Source organism: Phoca vitulina, unplaced genomic scaffold (assembly GCF_004348235.1).
Source record: "Phoca vitulina isolate PV1807 unplaced genomic scaffold, GSC_HSeal_1.0 scaffold13, whole genome shotgun sequence".
In the NCBI taxonomy this organism is placed as follows: Eukaryota; Metazoa; Chordata; class Mammalia; order Carnivora; family Phocidae; genus Phoca; species Phoca vitulina.
The window spans coordinates 15,671,061-15,686,593 of record NW_022589716.1 but is presented as its reverse complement, the minus strand read 5'-3'; the positions used below and the strand labels follow the sequence as shown (position 1 = coordinate 15,686,593).

The following is a 15,533-nucleotide window of genomic DNA, read 5'->3' as shown; positions in this document are numbered from 1 at the left end:
AAAAAGAATCATGAACAGAACTCTAGAGAGTAGGTTTGGGGTTTTCTATTGGTTGTTTTGTTTGCTTAACAGTTCTGAAACTACTTTTGACACATTCTATAGTTCAGAAAATAAGTAAATTTATTGAGGATAATGGGAGCCAGGTTCCTTACTGTCAAAAGGAGTTACAAATATGGAAAGAGGAAAGATGAGAATGAATCTGTGGTATTGTATTAGTATTGAAGAAATGAGCCCACAGTTTTAGACCAGGGATCATCAAACATTTTTTCTGTAAAGGGCCAAATAACAAATACTTAATTCTGTCATTGTAGCACAAAAACAGCCATAGACAATACATAACGAGTGAACATGACTTTATTCCAATAAAATTTATTTATAGACATTGACATTTGAATTTTATATAATTATCATATGTCATGAAACATTATTATTTTAATTTTTTCACCCACTTAAAAATGTAAAAATCATTCTCGATTTGCAGGCTGTGCAAAAGCAGGCATTGAGCCAGACTTTGCCCACAGGCCATAGTTTGCCAATCCCATTTAGAGAAATGATGATAGCTAGATAGATAGATAATAGATAGCAAATGTGATAAAGTGTTTAAGTTGGGGAATCTGGATGAAGGATATGTAGGAGTTCTTTGTACTGTTCTTGCAAAGAAGAAGTACTCTCGTACTTTTCTTACAGAAAAGCTATAAATCTGAAATTATTTTAAACAACCAAAAAAATCACAAAAGGAAGAACTCTGCACTTTTCATAGCTACTGCAGAGAAGGAAAAACATTAACCAATCAAGTCATTGGCCTAAGAAGTGAATACCTTACCTTTTATAACAGTCACACAACCCCCATGTCCATGGACCTTGAGTAGGAGCTCCTCCTGCCAGTGTTTAGAGTTTCTGATTTGTCATGGGGGATGTCATCATATGATAACATTATTATTTCTGTTGCTGGTGTTCCTCATTGCTCTTCAGCACTCTTGCTGAGTAACGAGGTCACCAGGGCTGGTAATTTGTATGTGACCTTGTAATTTTCTATAATGTGGCGATTTGGGTCTACAGTAATGAAATGGACTAAATGAAAGGCGCTTATCAGAAAATGCCCCATTAGCTTGGAAGTCTGCAACAATTCCTTTCTGATGTCCTTAATGTGTTGTTATGAAATTCAATTATACAGCACGTTCACTTTGCTTATTTCACTAGCCATAGTGATAGCTAAGGTGAGGAGTAACTGAAAGTGTCTTAAAATATCACGAATAAGAATTAAGTAATTTTTACGTTGAGATACTTTTTTTTGCAGGAAGAGTAAACAACTTTCATGGAAAACCTCTGTTACAGAGACTTGTAACCATTCTTCCCTCCTTGACTGGTTTAATTCCAACAAAATCCAATTCCTGCTGTCTTGACACTGTAGGGAAAGCCACACTATGATTTTCACCAATAATGAAGACGATGGTGGTCATAGCTGAAATCTACTGAATGCGACTCTGTACCCAGATCCATGCCAAATGTTTTTCACCCCTTTTTTTTTTTCATTTAGTCCTAACAACAAAACTCTGAGGTACTGTCATTATCTCCTCTTTATTGAAGAGGCTTATGATGTAAGCGGTGTGGCCAAGCTTTTGCATGGGGAAACATGGTGCCGGGATTGACGGGGCAAACTGCTGGGACTGGCTCCCACTGTAGATAAAGACAGAAATACAGAAATTTAGAAAGAAGTTGTTTAGTCATGAGAACATGCTCCTGTTGAGAATAATAAGGTAAACGAAACAGATGCTAATATCAAGGCAAGCAAGAGAGTTCACGTTGGAAGAGCCTTCACTCTCCCTTCCTGCTCCCTTCCCCTGAAGAAGCTCACTAACAAGTTGAGAGACAAGAAAGGCTTGAAGTAGAACACACAGTGACTCGTGCCCTCTGGATGTCACCCTCTTGCATCACACCCATGCAGGTACCTCCTAGAGGGACTGGGAAGACCAGAAAAGAATGGAGGAGGAAGGGAGTAAAGAACTTGGGAAACGAGGCAGAGAACAGGGAATGTAGGAGTAGTTTTGCCCCCGTTCTTAATAGGAGAACTGAAGGAATGGGTCACTTGGGGGCTCGGCTCCCCTCACTCTACCTTCTTTTGCCCTCTGATGCTCCGAAGACCTGAGTGAGTGCCTGCTGACCCCGCCGTTGTGGCTGGTCCCTGGCCGCTCCAAGACCAGCTTCTGTTTCAGATCACATCTGGAATGTTGTCATGGAGGTGACATGTGACTTTGCTAGGCTTCCTTACCCAAAGATCATAAGAAGCTTTGTCTCTGCTGCACTTCTTCTGAGTTACTGAAATAATTTTCTTATAGGAGAGGAGCTGTGTACACTTTAATAGCCACAATAAGAAACTTTCGAGAGGAATAGTCATCTTTAATCTAGTTGATGTATTTGTGGAACAACTAGTTAGTTCAGTGATTGACATTATGTTAATCCATTTATAGAACTGAATATTAACTTCTGGACATTCTGTCCTTCTGAAATATGAAGGAGGGGGAAAAAAATATTTCTTTGTGGAAGCCCTGGGAAATGAAAAATCCAAGGGAAAGGTAAAATTTATATATGAAATTGCAGACCTGTTGTTTATTTACTTTCTTCTTGTCTTTTTAGGGACTGGTTAAATATGTTGAGCCCACCAATTATTCCTCCCAGTCAACAGCCAACAGACCAGCATCTGGATTCTTCTGGAAGCTTGAGTGCTCAAGGTGGGACTATGGAAAATGTTATGCATAAAAAAATAAAAATCATTAACTACAAATAGAGAAAATCAGTCGCTTTGAGATGCCACTGTTTTTATTAAATGCTGATCATTTAGGCTCACACCCCCAAAATGAGATACCCTGTGCCTCATTTTATAGGATGATAAGTCCTTTGGTATCAAATTGACCTTCATCTGGATTCCAGGTCTACCAATTCCTGCTGTGTGGCCTTTAGGACTTTTGGTTACCACATTTGTAAAGTAAGACTGATAATAGATAGTGTCCACCTGAAAGTTTTTCATGAAGATTCAATAAGGTATACTGTGCACAAAGCACTTACTAGCTGTTCATATTATTATAAAGCAGACCTGATGCTCCTAGATCACTAGATACATGTTTTCATTCATACAGGGATACTTGTCTTTAAAGATAAGGCTGGTACAGAGTTATAGCAAGTAGTGTTAGCGATGGAGGAATGGGAAGGAAGAAGGAATGAAAATTTGCCTGCATCCCTTTGTTGGCGAGAGTCATAGAAATGAACCATCAGGTTTTGGCTGTGAGCAGGGAATGTGATTGTCAGGAGGGCATAGAGGAGGAAGGGAAAAGAAGCCTTTGGTGGAAACAGAGGGATTGGGATAGAAGGGGTAGAGGAGAGTCTAAAGTGCATAATTGGAGTGACAAATAACCTCAGAGTGAGACTCCCTGAGACGGCTTTTTGAGTTGGGATTCTGAAGAGGGAAGCATGCTATCTGAAGTTAAAAAAATAATAATACAGGAACTGAAGCCAATATAAATTGCTCCAACAAAGGTGCCAGGTTTTCCCCCACCCCAACTGCCCCAGGGAGAAAGTGGAGCATCCCATTTTTTTTCAGGTATGGAAAATTCAGAGTGAGAGCTCATACATCTGAGTTGTACATTTTTGCCGCCCAAGGGATGGAGATGTCTCCATGATTTACTGTCTGAAATAGATTATGCCCCTCAAATTGGGAATCTTTTTAGAGGTGTACATTTATAATTACTTATGACGGAAAAATAGAATCTTGGCTGTCAGGAGGAGACCTTGCTGTGAGGGAACAAATAATATGTTATGTTAAGTGTCTTAAATAAACCACAGGAACAGAGAGCATGGTCCTTGAGCAAAGGCACCCAAGATATATATTAGTGAGAATTAGCTGGAAAAGGATGGCTTCAAGTCACCATTGCCAAGTGAGGTTTTGACAGCAGGAGCTCAGTTATGTTGAAGGTAAACAGAACTTCCATCGAGGGCAAATTAACAAATTAAATTCAGAAGACTGTAGAAATGTTCTGGCCGATGTTAACCAGATCTGGCGCCCTTCCTGCCTGTCAGCCTCGGTTTCTATCAGCTGTCCCTTTCCCCTTTTCTGATCTGCTCGAGTGTTTTGTAGCTAATTAGTTTTATCAAAAATTAGTGTTTCCTATTTGGTGACTCTTTACATGTCATTGGCTTAGTTGTAGAAAACATATCAATATGCCAAGGTAGTGTTCTTATAAATTGTTGGTCAAAGAAAAATGATGGGTTCAAGTATCCAGTTTGTATCACCAGAAGCAAGAGGGAGACGTGGTTGCAGGCAGTCCGGGCCTCTTCCTGGGCTTCTGTCCCACGATACCAGGAATTTAGGGAGATATGCCGGACACCGTGCTAAGTTCTAACATCAGCTGTCACGGCAACACCACAAGGAAGGTACTGTTTGTGTGCGTGTGTAATTGTTAGTCTTTACAGCTGAGAAAACTGAGGTACAAAGTTCTTGAATGCCTTGCCCAGGGTCACACCACCAGTCCTCAGCAGAGCTGGGATGGGAATCCAAACAGCCCGGCCCAGAGCCCAACCACTGTTTTTATACTTTTTCGATTTTGAACCAAGTACCTAAATTACCTACTCCAAAAATAATATATATAAAATCAGGAATTGAAATTTTATTTTTCTCTTCAGAGTTCCTGATCTACAGAAAAAAAACCAAATTGAAACATCTCAAGGGCTAAGTACCTAAGTTCTTTAAGGCGGGAAAAAAAAGAGCAGACCTCTAGTCCCCTGTTTCAGCACTGGACCTGCCTCCCCTGCCCATCCATGCTTGTCAGGAATGACAAGTGGCAGCATTTTCTCCATGGGAGTGAGGGACTCGGGGGCAAAGTTGCTGTGCTGACCAAATCTGAGGGAGCGAGGGCCTGACTGAGAGACAGGATCCCTGTATTGCCGAACTGCCAGGCCTGGGTATTTGCTTGTCACCTACCTTCTCAAAGGCCTTTCTAGACAATCTTATCTAAGTAGGTCCATCTCCCTTTGCCTTGTACATTTTCTTCATGCCCTTTTCACAGTTTGTCATTCGTGATTTGTTTGCTTGTTTAATGTCTTCTTTCCTACGTAGCCTGTGAGTTTTTAAAAGCAGAGACTTTATCAGTGTGCTCACTCCTGGATCCCAAGTACCCCATGCAATTTCTATAGGTTATTAGCTACTCTCTAAATTTTTGTTAGAGGGAAGACAGGAAGGGAGAAAGGGGAAAAAGAGAGAGAGAAATGTTCTTCAAAAGGCCATTTTTTTATACCATCCTTGAAAAAAAATGAGTAATTCATTGAAGTCTTACTTTCAGTTTTCCCCCATTCCAGTATTTTAGTATATTAGGTATATTTCTAAAATTTGACAATGAGAGCATTGAACCTAGACCCTAGCATTTTAGCAACTAAAACAGTGATAGGTCACCTTGGGCAGTGGTTCTTAAACTGTATTTATAAGCAGTGAAAACTTTTCTTTCAAATGAATTTCATATGAAATTCCAACATATAAAAGAGATAAAAGCAGAACTGCTCTGGCTAAAGGGGAAGTTAGGGTCTCAGAACCCTGCCTTGGGGCTCTGATGAACCAACTAAGAACAGTGATGCAGTACAACACCCTCAACTTGACCTTGCTTAAGGTCAAATGCCCGATCAGAGCCCCAGCTAGGAGTAGGACCCAGGCTTCCTCCCTATCAGTGCCTTTCTGCAGAACCTGTGAAGGTGGTTTTGAAGGCTTCACAGGGAAGGAGGGCTTCCCATCTTTAGACTTCTAGGATAAAAATAATAATAGCTAATATTTATTTCACCTTCCTGTGACCCACACCTGCAAGTACCCTTTACTTCTCATAATAGCCTCCTGAGGTGTAGATACTGCTGTTCCCCGCCTTTTGCACATGGACACTGGGGCTTAGAGCCGGGAAGTAACGTGCTGAACCCCCACAGCTGCAGCTGAGGTGGAGAGGTCAAGATGCGTCTGCAGAGCTAGAGGCATAACTGCAGTTGAACAGCAGGGAAAGATGGCCTGACCAATGCCTAGTTCTAGAAAACTTGCCCCAGGCCATACAAAAGTAAGTGCATGTGTTAACCTCAACAACAAAAGAGCGGGTTATTTTACCAGCGAAAAGAGTTTATTGAGGAATAGCAGAAGAATGGCAATTTGGGACATGCAAGCTGCAGCAAAGCATGGGCAAGCCTGGAGAACAAAGGAGGGGAGCATTACTTTGTAGAGAAAAAGGAGGACGTTGGGAGAAGCTGCTTCGAAGGAAAGTCTATTAGAGTCTAAAAGTCTAAAGCAAGAGTTCAAGGTGGCAACGTTTCTCCTTGGCTAGGCTGTTGCTTGTCAGGGAGAAAATCTTCCTTCCTTCTGCGGGAGCAATAAAGTGAACTTCTTCCTGCCCAGGAACATGGCGTAGGCTGCCACAGAAAGCTCAAAGTCCCTTCGGGGCTTCCTGACTCCATTTCAAATGAGGGTCTCCCTCTATTCATTTTCACACATGCCTTAGACCTGGCCTTTGAGTCTCTGCCTTATTCAGTACGAGTTTGTGCCACAGCCACGGTTTCTGCTCAGACAGAATGCCGCAAGTGCATAAATGCCCCCTTAAAGTAAACAGCCCGTCTTCCTGCAGAGCCGGGCAGCCGACGGGAACAGCACTGCGCTCTGGGCCCCTCGGCTAGAGGGAGAGCCGGGCAGCTGTGTGCAGTTCCTCCTGGGCCACAGCGCACTCGCTGAATGTCAGTTACCAGGGGCACGGGAGCCCTTAACACTTAGCAAAAATGTGTTGTCCTGCAGCCCATGTGAAATGTGAAAATGGGAAGTTATGATTTCAGAACTTACTCAAGAGAACTACCAAGCTGACCTTTGAAAATAAAGCAGACTTTGCTCGAAGAATAGTTGTCAATTTGTTTTTGACATTTGTTCTTTTACAGATATGACCCTTCAATTATTCATGCTTCCCAGCTCCAAAATGGAATAATAATGACCCCTCTCGTCAGGTCTGCGAAACCGCTCCTGAAGTTTACATAGATTTTGTGTAAGGAAGACATTCAGAAGTGCTTTTGGAGTTGCCAGAACCTCATAAAAATAACATTCTTGTACCTTTTTTATGGCAAAGCCACAGAGGATATTCCTTTATGAAATTGGTTAATCTCCCATGAGACCCAAATAGGCAATAGATGCTGATTTTAAAGATGTAATATCCAAATTACTAATCAAGAATTTAGAAGAACCTCATGGTTCCTTGAAGCTAACCAGAGAGGGGAATCTGGCCGTCTGCTCGGGGTCCAACAGAAGAGTCCTTCCAGAGTCTTATTTCCTGCCACACAGTTATTCGACATTCACCTGATACTCTGAGTCTAAAAGCAATCTTCTAAAATCTGTTTTATTAGTTAGCTTACAGACATTATGCTTCACTGAAAAACCATGGTATCCCCAAGCGCTTGACTTGGCACCTAGGACACAGTACCCACTTCATAAATATTTAATGAGTGATTGCGTGAATCGTATGCCCATGGAAAACAGAAGGATGATTTGGTCTACTCTTTGGATCTTCTTTGTATCTTCAAGATTTATTTAAGGTGCCAAGAGACCTTCTCCCAGAAAAAAACAATACTGGCAATGTAAAAGTAATTATAGAAGCCGCACCGGCCATGTGCCCGCCACAATGTCAAATTTTCCTGTTACCTCACAATGACTTCTCCCAATACTCCCAGGTGCGAGGCTATGTTATGTTCCCCCCCACACACAGGTGAAATTAAGGTCACCGCCTGCATCACAGACCCATTGAGTGTGGAGCAGGACTCTGACCCAGGCCTGTCGGACCTAGCAATCTATACGCTTAACCCCCACGCTTCTATAGGACCACAGAATTCCCATTGAGGTCAATAAGAACCATACAATTGAAGTGTCCACTGCAATTTTTTAAATTTAGGAAGTTCTCTTTCTTGAAGCTTTCTGGATAAAATACTACTCCCTTTAGTACTCTCCTTCAACCCATAGCATCCCCACCTCCATGCTCAGCTCATATGGATTCATTAGTATTCATGACATTCTTGAATCCAGAGTCCCCACCCCTTCCCCTGTTAGGCATGTAGTTGCCTTTTGCTCTCAGATTAACCATGGAGAAGGGAGATATTTTCTCTTATGCAGCTATCAGAGTCTCAGGGGTGTCTTCTTGCACAAAAGTGGTTGGGAGGTGGGGAGCTGGTGATCAACGCTCTCACTAAAGAGATGCCTTCCTTCTAGGAGTACTAGAAGTAAGCCCGGAAGTAGAGGAGTAAACACGTTGCCGGTGCCTGAGGCTCTCTCTCTTACTCCAGAACAATCCCCACCTACTTATTCCCCAGATGCACCCCAGCAAGGTTCTTAGTCCAGGGTGTGATTTCAGCTTCCCTTGCTGGAATTGGGATGCATTTTCCCCTAGCTATGATGTTGCCACCTGGCCTGAAATCAGGCCATTGAGACATTATGGGTTTCAGAGCTCAGTAGTCTGGTTAAGGACTTCCCTGGGTGTGTAACAAAATGCATTCAGAGTCATAAACTGCACATTTCCAAGTGCACAATTGTTTCGTAGGTTTGTTTCCCAGCTTTATTGAGATAAAATTAAAATGTAACATTGTGTAAGTTTAAGATGTAACACTGTGTAAGTTTAACTGATGATTTGATATACAAGCACACATTTGAATCACTGCACATTTGTAAGTAGAGACTACCTGGAAAGAATGAAATTGCACTAATTCCCAGTTAATCTTCCAAATCCTTCAACATGTTGTCTTCAGTGGCATTTTCCAAGTAAAATATAGCCACTGGTTTTTGCAAAAGGGTTGATGTACTTATTTCCCAAATGAAACCTGAACTATAATCATGGCATGTTATTTGCCTTCCGAGAAACAATATGGTTTTCTAATAGAAGAAAGTATCTTTTTCATCCTTTTTATCCCATGCTTGGTCATTTATCTTTCTCCCATCCCAGGACACATATTTGCTGAAAACCAAAATTCAGCAGTTTACAGTAGACTTTCTCGGGTTTTAGTGCAAGTTAATTTTGCCCTACTGTGAGAGGCGTTGGTGGAAGAGTTTGCAAGCACCTGGTGCTCAGCGGAATCTTATCTAAAATGTCATCTTTATTGATCCTGAGGCTGACTGTTTGGAATGGTGATCCCTCACCATTGAATTGTTTAAACAATAGTGTATTAGTATGCACATAAAAATACAGTCAATCAGTTCTCAAGATCTATAAGAGAGAAAACACATTAACTTTTTTTAAAAAATTCTGGATGGCAGCGTCAGAAAATCGAAAATCAAGTGCAGCGTCTTGATTCAGAGATTTTAAATCTGATAAAGTGGTGCCACATTATTTGTTTTCAAGCTTGAGGACTTAGCCTGCGCATGTAGGTTTTCTATTATCTATGGTTAAAATGCAATAAATATAGATAATTAAGCATTTATATTAATGGACTTTCAAAAGGTGAACTGAAGGAATTGTTTGCCTGAACTGATCTAACAGAGGGGAGGGCAACTAATATTGCTGCATTTGGTCCGGCTCTGTTGGTTTTTCTTCTATTATTGCTGTTAAACAATTTCAGAGTGGATGAAGCTGGAAGTTTGTAAATAGATTATTATCTGAAAGGCAATTTTATTTCACTGGAAATGACTTTATTATGTGGAGAAGAGTAAAAATGTAATTTGGACCCCTGTCCAGATGCTCTTAGTCTGGTAGCAGAGAATGGTTTTATTTGTTAATTTGTCCTTTTAGAGTTTCTGTAGCCAGTCTTTAAATAGAGCAATTTAGCATTTTGGGGAAAAACAAACTCTGTTCCATCCAAGAATATAATTGAAAATCACCCCATACCCTTGCACAATAATTACCTTTCAAAACATTTCCCATTGCTTGACATCATAGTGGTAATTGCTTAATGATATTATAATTTCATTACGTAGGGATTACAATGGCCTAAAATGATGTAAATTGGAGGCTTTGAAAATTAAGTTATAATGAAAACAAAACCTTTTATGCAAGTTTAAAGCACTTACTTCAATGTAAAATTATACATAATGTCACCCAATTTTTATACGAGTGTCATTGTTGGTAGAGTTTTAAAATTCATCCATTTAAAGCTTTAGTACTAAAAACCACAAAACCTGCTTTAGTCCCATGGTTATAATGCATGAGGTTCCAGTTTTATAGTGATATGTATTGGAACGAATGCATTTATATAGCAGTTACTGCTTCAGTTTGTATGCATTATGTAGCAAAACCCCTACTAATGAATTGGCTCCACCTCGATCCCTTTGCAGTTGCGCGATAAAGACCCATGGCCCATTACAACTGTTATTTTCATCTAGAAAGATTCCTGACTGGTCGTAATATGTATTGAGTTTCCTAACTTAATAGCGCCGGCTTAAAATTTTATCTTTTTGGAAAGTACCAGCACCGAGTGCGCTAAGCAGTTATACGGCATGTAACTTACATGCCAGAGGTCAGAATTTCCCCCACTGTGTGGATGGAGTAAAAATGAAGCATCGGACAGCAGACCCCTGAGATAGGTTGACTTGTAATCATTTACCTCTGTGATACATGATTTTAACATTACACCTGATGGAAAAATACATTTTACTTTTTGAAAAATACGAGATTTTTGGTTTAAGAACTCTTTTTACTTAAAGATGAATTCATGATAATGTCCTTTATGACACTAGTTGGGGGCTTTGTATTTCATTCAAATCCACTATTTTTTTTTTCTCTTGATAGTGAAAAATCAAACAGGTATAGTTTTGGGATGGGGAATAAGGTATAAGTGGACATAGCCCTTTTGTGTCTAACTCAGGTATCTTCCGTTTTTCATGATGACAATTATATCAACAACATTTATTGAGTATTCACTGTGTGTGTGGAGTGTTACTAAGTATCTTACTTAGTTCTCATAGGTACTATCACAGGTAGTATTACTATCCTCACATGAGAAGACTAAGGCTCAGAGTGCTGAATTTTCCCAATATCCCACAGCTATACGAAGTGGTAGAATGGGATTTGGACCCAGGTCTCTCTGACTCCACTGTCTCAGTGTCATGCTGCCCGTCTCTATGAAGCCTTATCTTAGGACTCTAAGCTTTATCAGTGTTTCTGTTCCGAGTGACTAAGCAATTTAGAGCCTGTAGTTCATGATTTATTTCAAGATTGTCATTATCCTTAATAGTAACAGTAACGATCATTTGTTGAACAACTGCTATGTGCGCTGTGCTATGCATATTATCCAGGGTCCAGTTTCATCTTCCACAAAACCCTATGAAACAGGCATTGTTATTCTCATTTGGTAAATAAGGAAATGAGGGTCCAGTGAGGCAAAATAAACCATAACTGCCTGAAGGTCATTTGGGTAGGCAGCGGCCGAGCTCTTCTCTGTCCCGTCTGCCAGATCCTAGGGCCCAGGGCTCTCTTGGCCACTCTGCAGTTGCCTCTCCCATCCCCCCTCATTAATCTTTACTAGCTGCTTTTGTTTTGTGTGTGAATGTCACATCCACACCTAGACATGGTACAGATTTAATAGACATCTTCACGTAGCAGGTACACATAAGTTACTTATTGGTTCTGTTCTCTGAAGAAGCCTAAATAAGAAAGGGATGATGGATTGAATATGTGAAGGTAAAGGACATGCACACCCTCCCTTTGAGGTGCAGAAGTGACCTAAAAGGGGGTCATCTTCCATGAGAAACAGTCACTTGAAAAGCATTCCCAACCTCTCCTACTTAAAGGAAGAAGGTGGACCCTGGGGACCACTCTTGAGGTAACAATAGAAAGGAAAGGAAAGGCAGCTTGCTTTCTCTGATTTCCTATTCTTAATTAGAAACTGTGCAGGGTGTTCAGGTCAGCTACCACCATTAACGTGGCCATTAGCAAAGTCCTGTCATACTTCAAGGACATAAGCCACTGCAGCCGAGAGTCACAGAAACTCATCAAAGACACTGCAGGGATCATTGGATCTGGTCCTGCCCTGTGCACAATAAAATCTCACACAAGTGATTGCCCCAGTCCCTGCTTCACCCTCCCCAGGGTCCACCCCCCCCCATTTCCTGGTCTGCTCTACTGTTTAGAAAATTCTTCCTTGTGCTGAGCCAAAATCTGTCTCCTCATAACTTTCCTTCGTTGATCCTCTTGCTTCCTCCTGGAACCCCACAGAATCTTCTTAACTTCTCTCTCATTTATCACCCTTGATGTACTTGAGGCCAGAAGGGCTGCTGTAACCTCAAGCTTTGTCTTTTCTGGAGCTAATAAGCCTGGATTTTGCCTCTGCCCTCCCACATGGACCCTCTCATCTTTGTGATTTTTGAAGTATGAGAAATGAAATTTCTTTTGTTTCCAAACCTGAGTTTTTCAAATGTAGGACACCTTTACAATTTTTTACCCTCTTCCATGTTTAAAATCCCATAATATAATAGCTCCCAACTGAACGTGTTCCACCACCTTCTTAATGAAAGCAGGGCGCCAATACGGTAGAAAGAACACGGAACTGAGAGTCTGGAAACCCAGGTTCCTCCCTGACTCTGCCTCTGACTCAGGAGAGTGACCTCAGGTGAGCCGGTTAACAGACCCTGCTTCCCTCGTCTGTCAGACGGGCACCATAATCCCTGTCGATTTCACAGGAGGGTCAAGCGAGCTACTGCGCGCGAAGTGCTTTCTAAACCACCCAGGGCTCCGCCAGTTGAGATGCTAGCCAGCAAGGCAGAGGCACCTAGTCCTCCGGTTAGTTCCACTTTTTAAGGACTGCCGGTGCTGTGTGCTGCCCGTAAGAGAGTCAGCCGCTCTTGTGTTTGGCTCGTCCCTGCACACTCCCTGAGAACAGCGCCTGCTTCGTCGACCATCTCATCCCCAGCACCCCACTCAGTGCCTGGTGCAGGGGTGATCACGTTATGGGTCTTTGGAGGGTCAGAGGCATGGCTGTGGTAGAATCTCAACCCCCGACTTTACCATCTTGGCCCCGCCTCCTGGGACTTAACTCGGGCTTGTCACTGTCCTGACACCGTCCATGCACCAGCTCGGTCTGATTTTGGCTGGAAAAGATGGAGTCCCACCACCTTCCCGCACTCTAGGCAGTGACACTTATAACCATAGACTTGGCTTTCACAGTCATGTATTCACCCTTTCCAGAAACATTCAATATTGACTGAGCCTCTGTTACATGTCAGCCCTGCCCCAAGCCCACACCTGAGCCTTTCTCAAAGTAACCCTGGTGAGCTCACAGCCCCAGAGACTGGGTTTTCTCTGGTCCTTAGTGGCCTGTGCTAAGGAAGAGAGAGGAGTGTTCTCCTAATCACCCCTCCTCCCTGAGCCTGCTCTGATCCTCTCCAGCTCAGGGAGGTCTTACCCTCCTAGCTTCTGGACTCCTATCACATGGTTTTCAGAAGTACTCACAAGTCACTCGCTTGCTGGTGATGGCACCAAGTGCACAAGAGTACTTAGCATAGCACTGGGCACGTATAAGGTGCTCAGGGAAGATCTTACGAAAACAGTCTTTTTTTTTTTTCAGTCCATGCCATGGGTTGGAAACCAACCAAACCTGCTAATAACTTAGGCAGCAGGAGTTCCTCCAAACCATCTAAACAGTTGTCACAAGAGACAAACATGAAGCCACGTCCATGTTACTAGCAAATGTGACAGACCTTCCTACCATTAATAAAATTACCCATCACCTGACCGTTTTCTGTATGTGTTCTATGCTTCATGTGTCTTGTGTTCCTAAACAGCATTATCATTTTAATTCAGGCTTACTTGGTAGCACTTTTAGGGTGCATTCATACAGCTCTGGCCCACAACCGAGTCTGGAACTGTCGCCCCCAAGTCTTGAATCCCTCTCGTATCCTTGATCCCGTGAGTCCCTTGGCCCTGTCCCTTTCTTCTCTGCCTCCCTGCCTGGCCTCCACACTCAGCTTTTCTTGTCCTTCAGAGCGAAGCCGGCCCTGTCTTACGCTGTGTGCACAGAGTCCGCACGTCTGCTGTGCTCCTCCATTCTGGCCTTGACATTCCTCCCGCACAAGGAGCATCTCCCAGGAGGGTTAGAGGTGCCTGTCTCCTTGCCCTTCTGCCCCGGCAATCAGCAGTTCCGGGCGGGCAGGCGACTAACGTGTCTGTGGTTCTCCTCCCCGCAGGTGAAGAAGACCCAAGTGTGGAAGAGGACGAGGAGGTGCTGACTCTGCTGTATGACCCGTGTCTGAACTGCTACTTTGATCCCCAGACGGGGAAATACTACGAGCTGGTGTGAGGCATCCCTCCAGGGCCTAGAATGGCCACGCCCAGGGGGAGCAGGCAAGCCGAGCTGACCGTGACGTTGGCCCCACAGTGCGTGTATGGGGCAGGCCTGCAGTATCCAGAGTAACTGAGAGAAATGAAGTTGTTTTGTAAATAATGTTTGATGTTAAGGATACCTACCTTCTCTTTGTAGATGCATGTGATTTTTTTGGCAGTGAAGGAATTAATACAGAGACAAGATTTTAGGACTTTTGAATTGGTTTCTTCTTGGTTAGTTCTCATCCTACATATCATTTTTTATTGCCTATAATCTTACGGAAGCAAATTAAGAGTTATTAATTCAAATGTTTTGCAGTGTTAATCTGTAAATGATGGCTTGATACACAGAAAATGTATTCTTGTTTCAAAGATATCTGGGTACCTTTTATTTTATTACCTATTTGTATTAAAAATAAAGTATAATGGTCAAAGGAATACCTTTTAAACTGCCTCCTTTTAGTTGCCTTGCTTGCATTCCTTACCAGAATATTCCAAGATAATATTTACCCTTCCTTAGACTCTTAGAAAAGGAAACACTGTGAACTGGTCAGACTTTATGATCCCATTTTTTTAGCACTTGCCCCACTGTTCCATTTCATAAGGGTTCATCCAGAGTTTGCCAAAGATCAAAACATTGTTAATCACTTAAGCTGCTTAGCACTGTGCTGTGCTTTTTTGGTTTTGGGTTTTGCTTTTTTTTTTTTTTTTTACCAATTATCTCTGAATTCTAATAATATGATCCAAATCTAGCTCCATGGATCCAGATTTAAGAAGTCACCCATTTGAACACCCCACACACCTCACCATTTCTGTGACTAGGCCTGGAGAAACAGAGGAGGCTCACTATAATTCTGCTTGTTGCATCACAAGGAAAAAATCATGCACTTCCTGAGTTTGAGGAGACAGCCTTGAATTGTGTGCCAAGTATATTAATATTGAGCTCAAGGAAGTACTTATATTAGCTGGAATATTTTGTTATTTAATAAAGATTTTTTAATAAAGAAGAGTACCATTGGAAATGAAAAATTACTGGTGTACAATTGGATTTAATGGCAGTACTATAATTTCATTTAATGTTGCTTGATAGAGGAAATAAGAGCTCTTTTTTCAGGAAGAGATTTGGGCTCCTGTTCAAAGGATCATACATTATTTAGAACCATGTTTCTATTTGATAAGCTTTTAATCCTATTGTTCACGAAGTATACCTTTGTTAGGAATTTTTCCCCAAGATTTTCATACTTA

General features: G+C 42.0%; 1 protein-coding gene across 11 annotated transcripts in view; it reads left to right on the top strand.

Moving 5' to 3' along the window:
• Positions 1-15,196, top strand: part of CFAP20DC (CFAP20 domain containing) — a 255,001-nt gene extending 239,805 nt beyond the window's left edge. For 4 of the 11 annotated variants that reach the window (XM_032411644.1, XM_032411642.1, XM_032411640.1 and 1 more), the window contains 2 exons: positions 2,635-2,729; positions 14,153-15,192. In XM_032411644.1, coding sequence (XP_032267535.1) covers positions 2,635-2,729; positions 14,153-14,265 — 208 coding nt within the window. In that variant the 3' untranslated portion in view covers positions 14,266-15,192. Of the gene's footprint in view, positions 1-2,634; positions 2,730-14,152 lie in introns of all 11 variants that reach the window. The other 7 variants (XM_032411643.1, XM_032411646.1, XM_032411648.1 and 4 more) reach the window with 5 other exon arrangements.
• Positions 15,197-15,533: the final 337 nt, after the last annotated feature.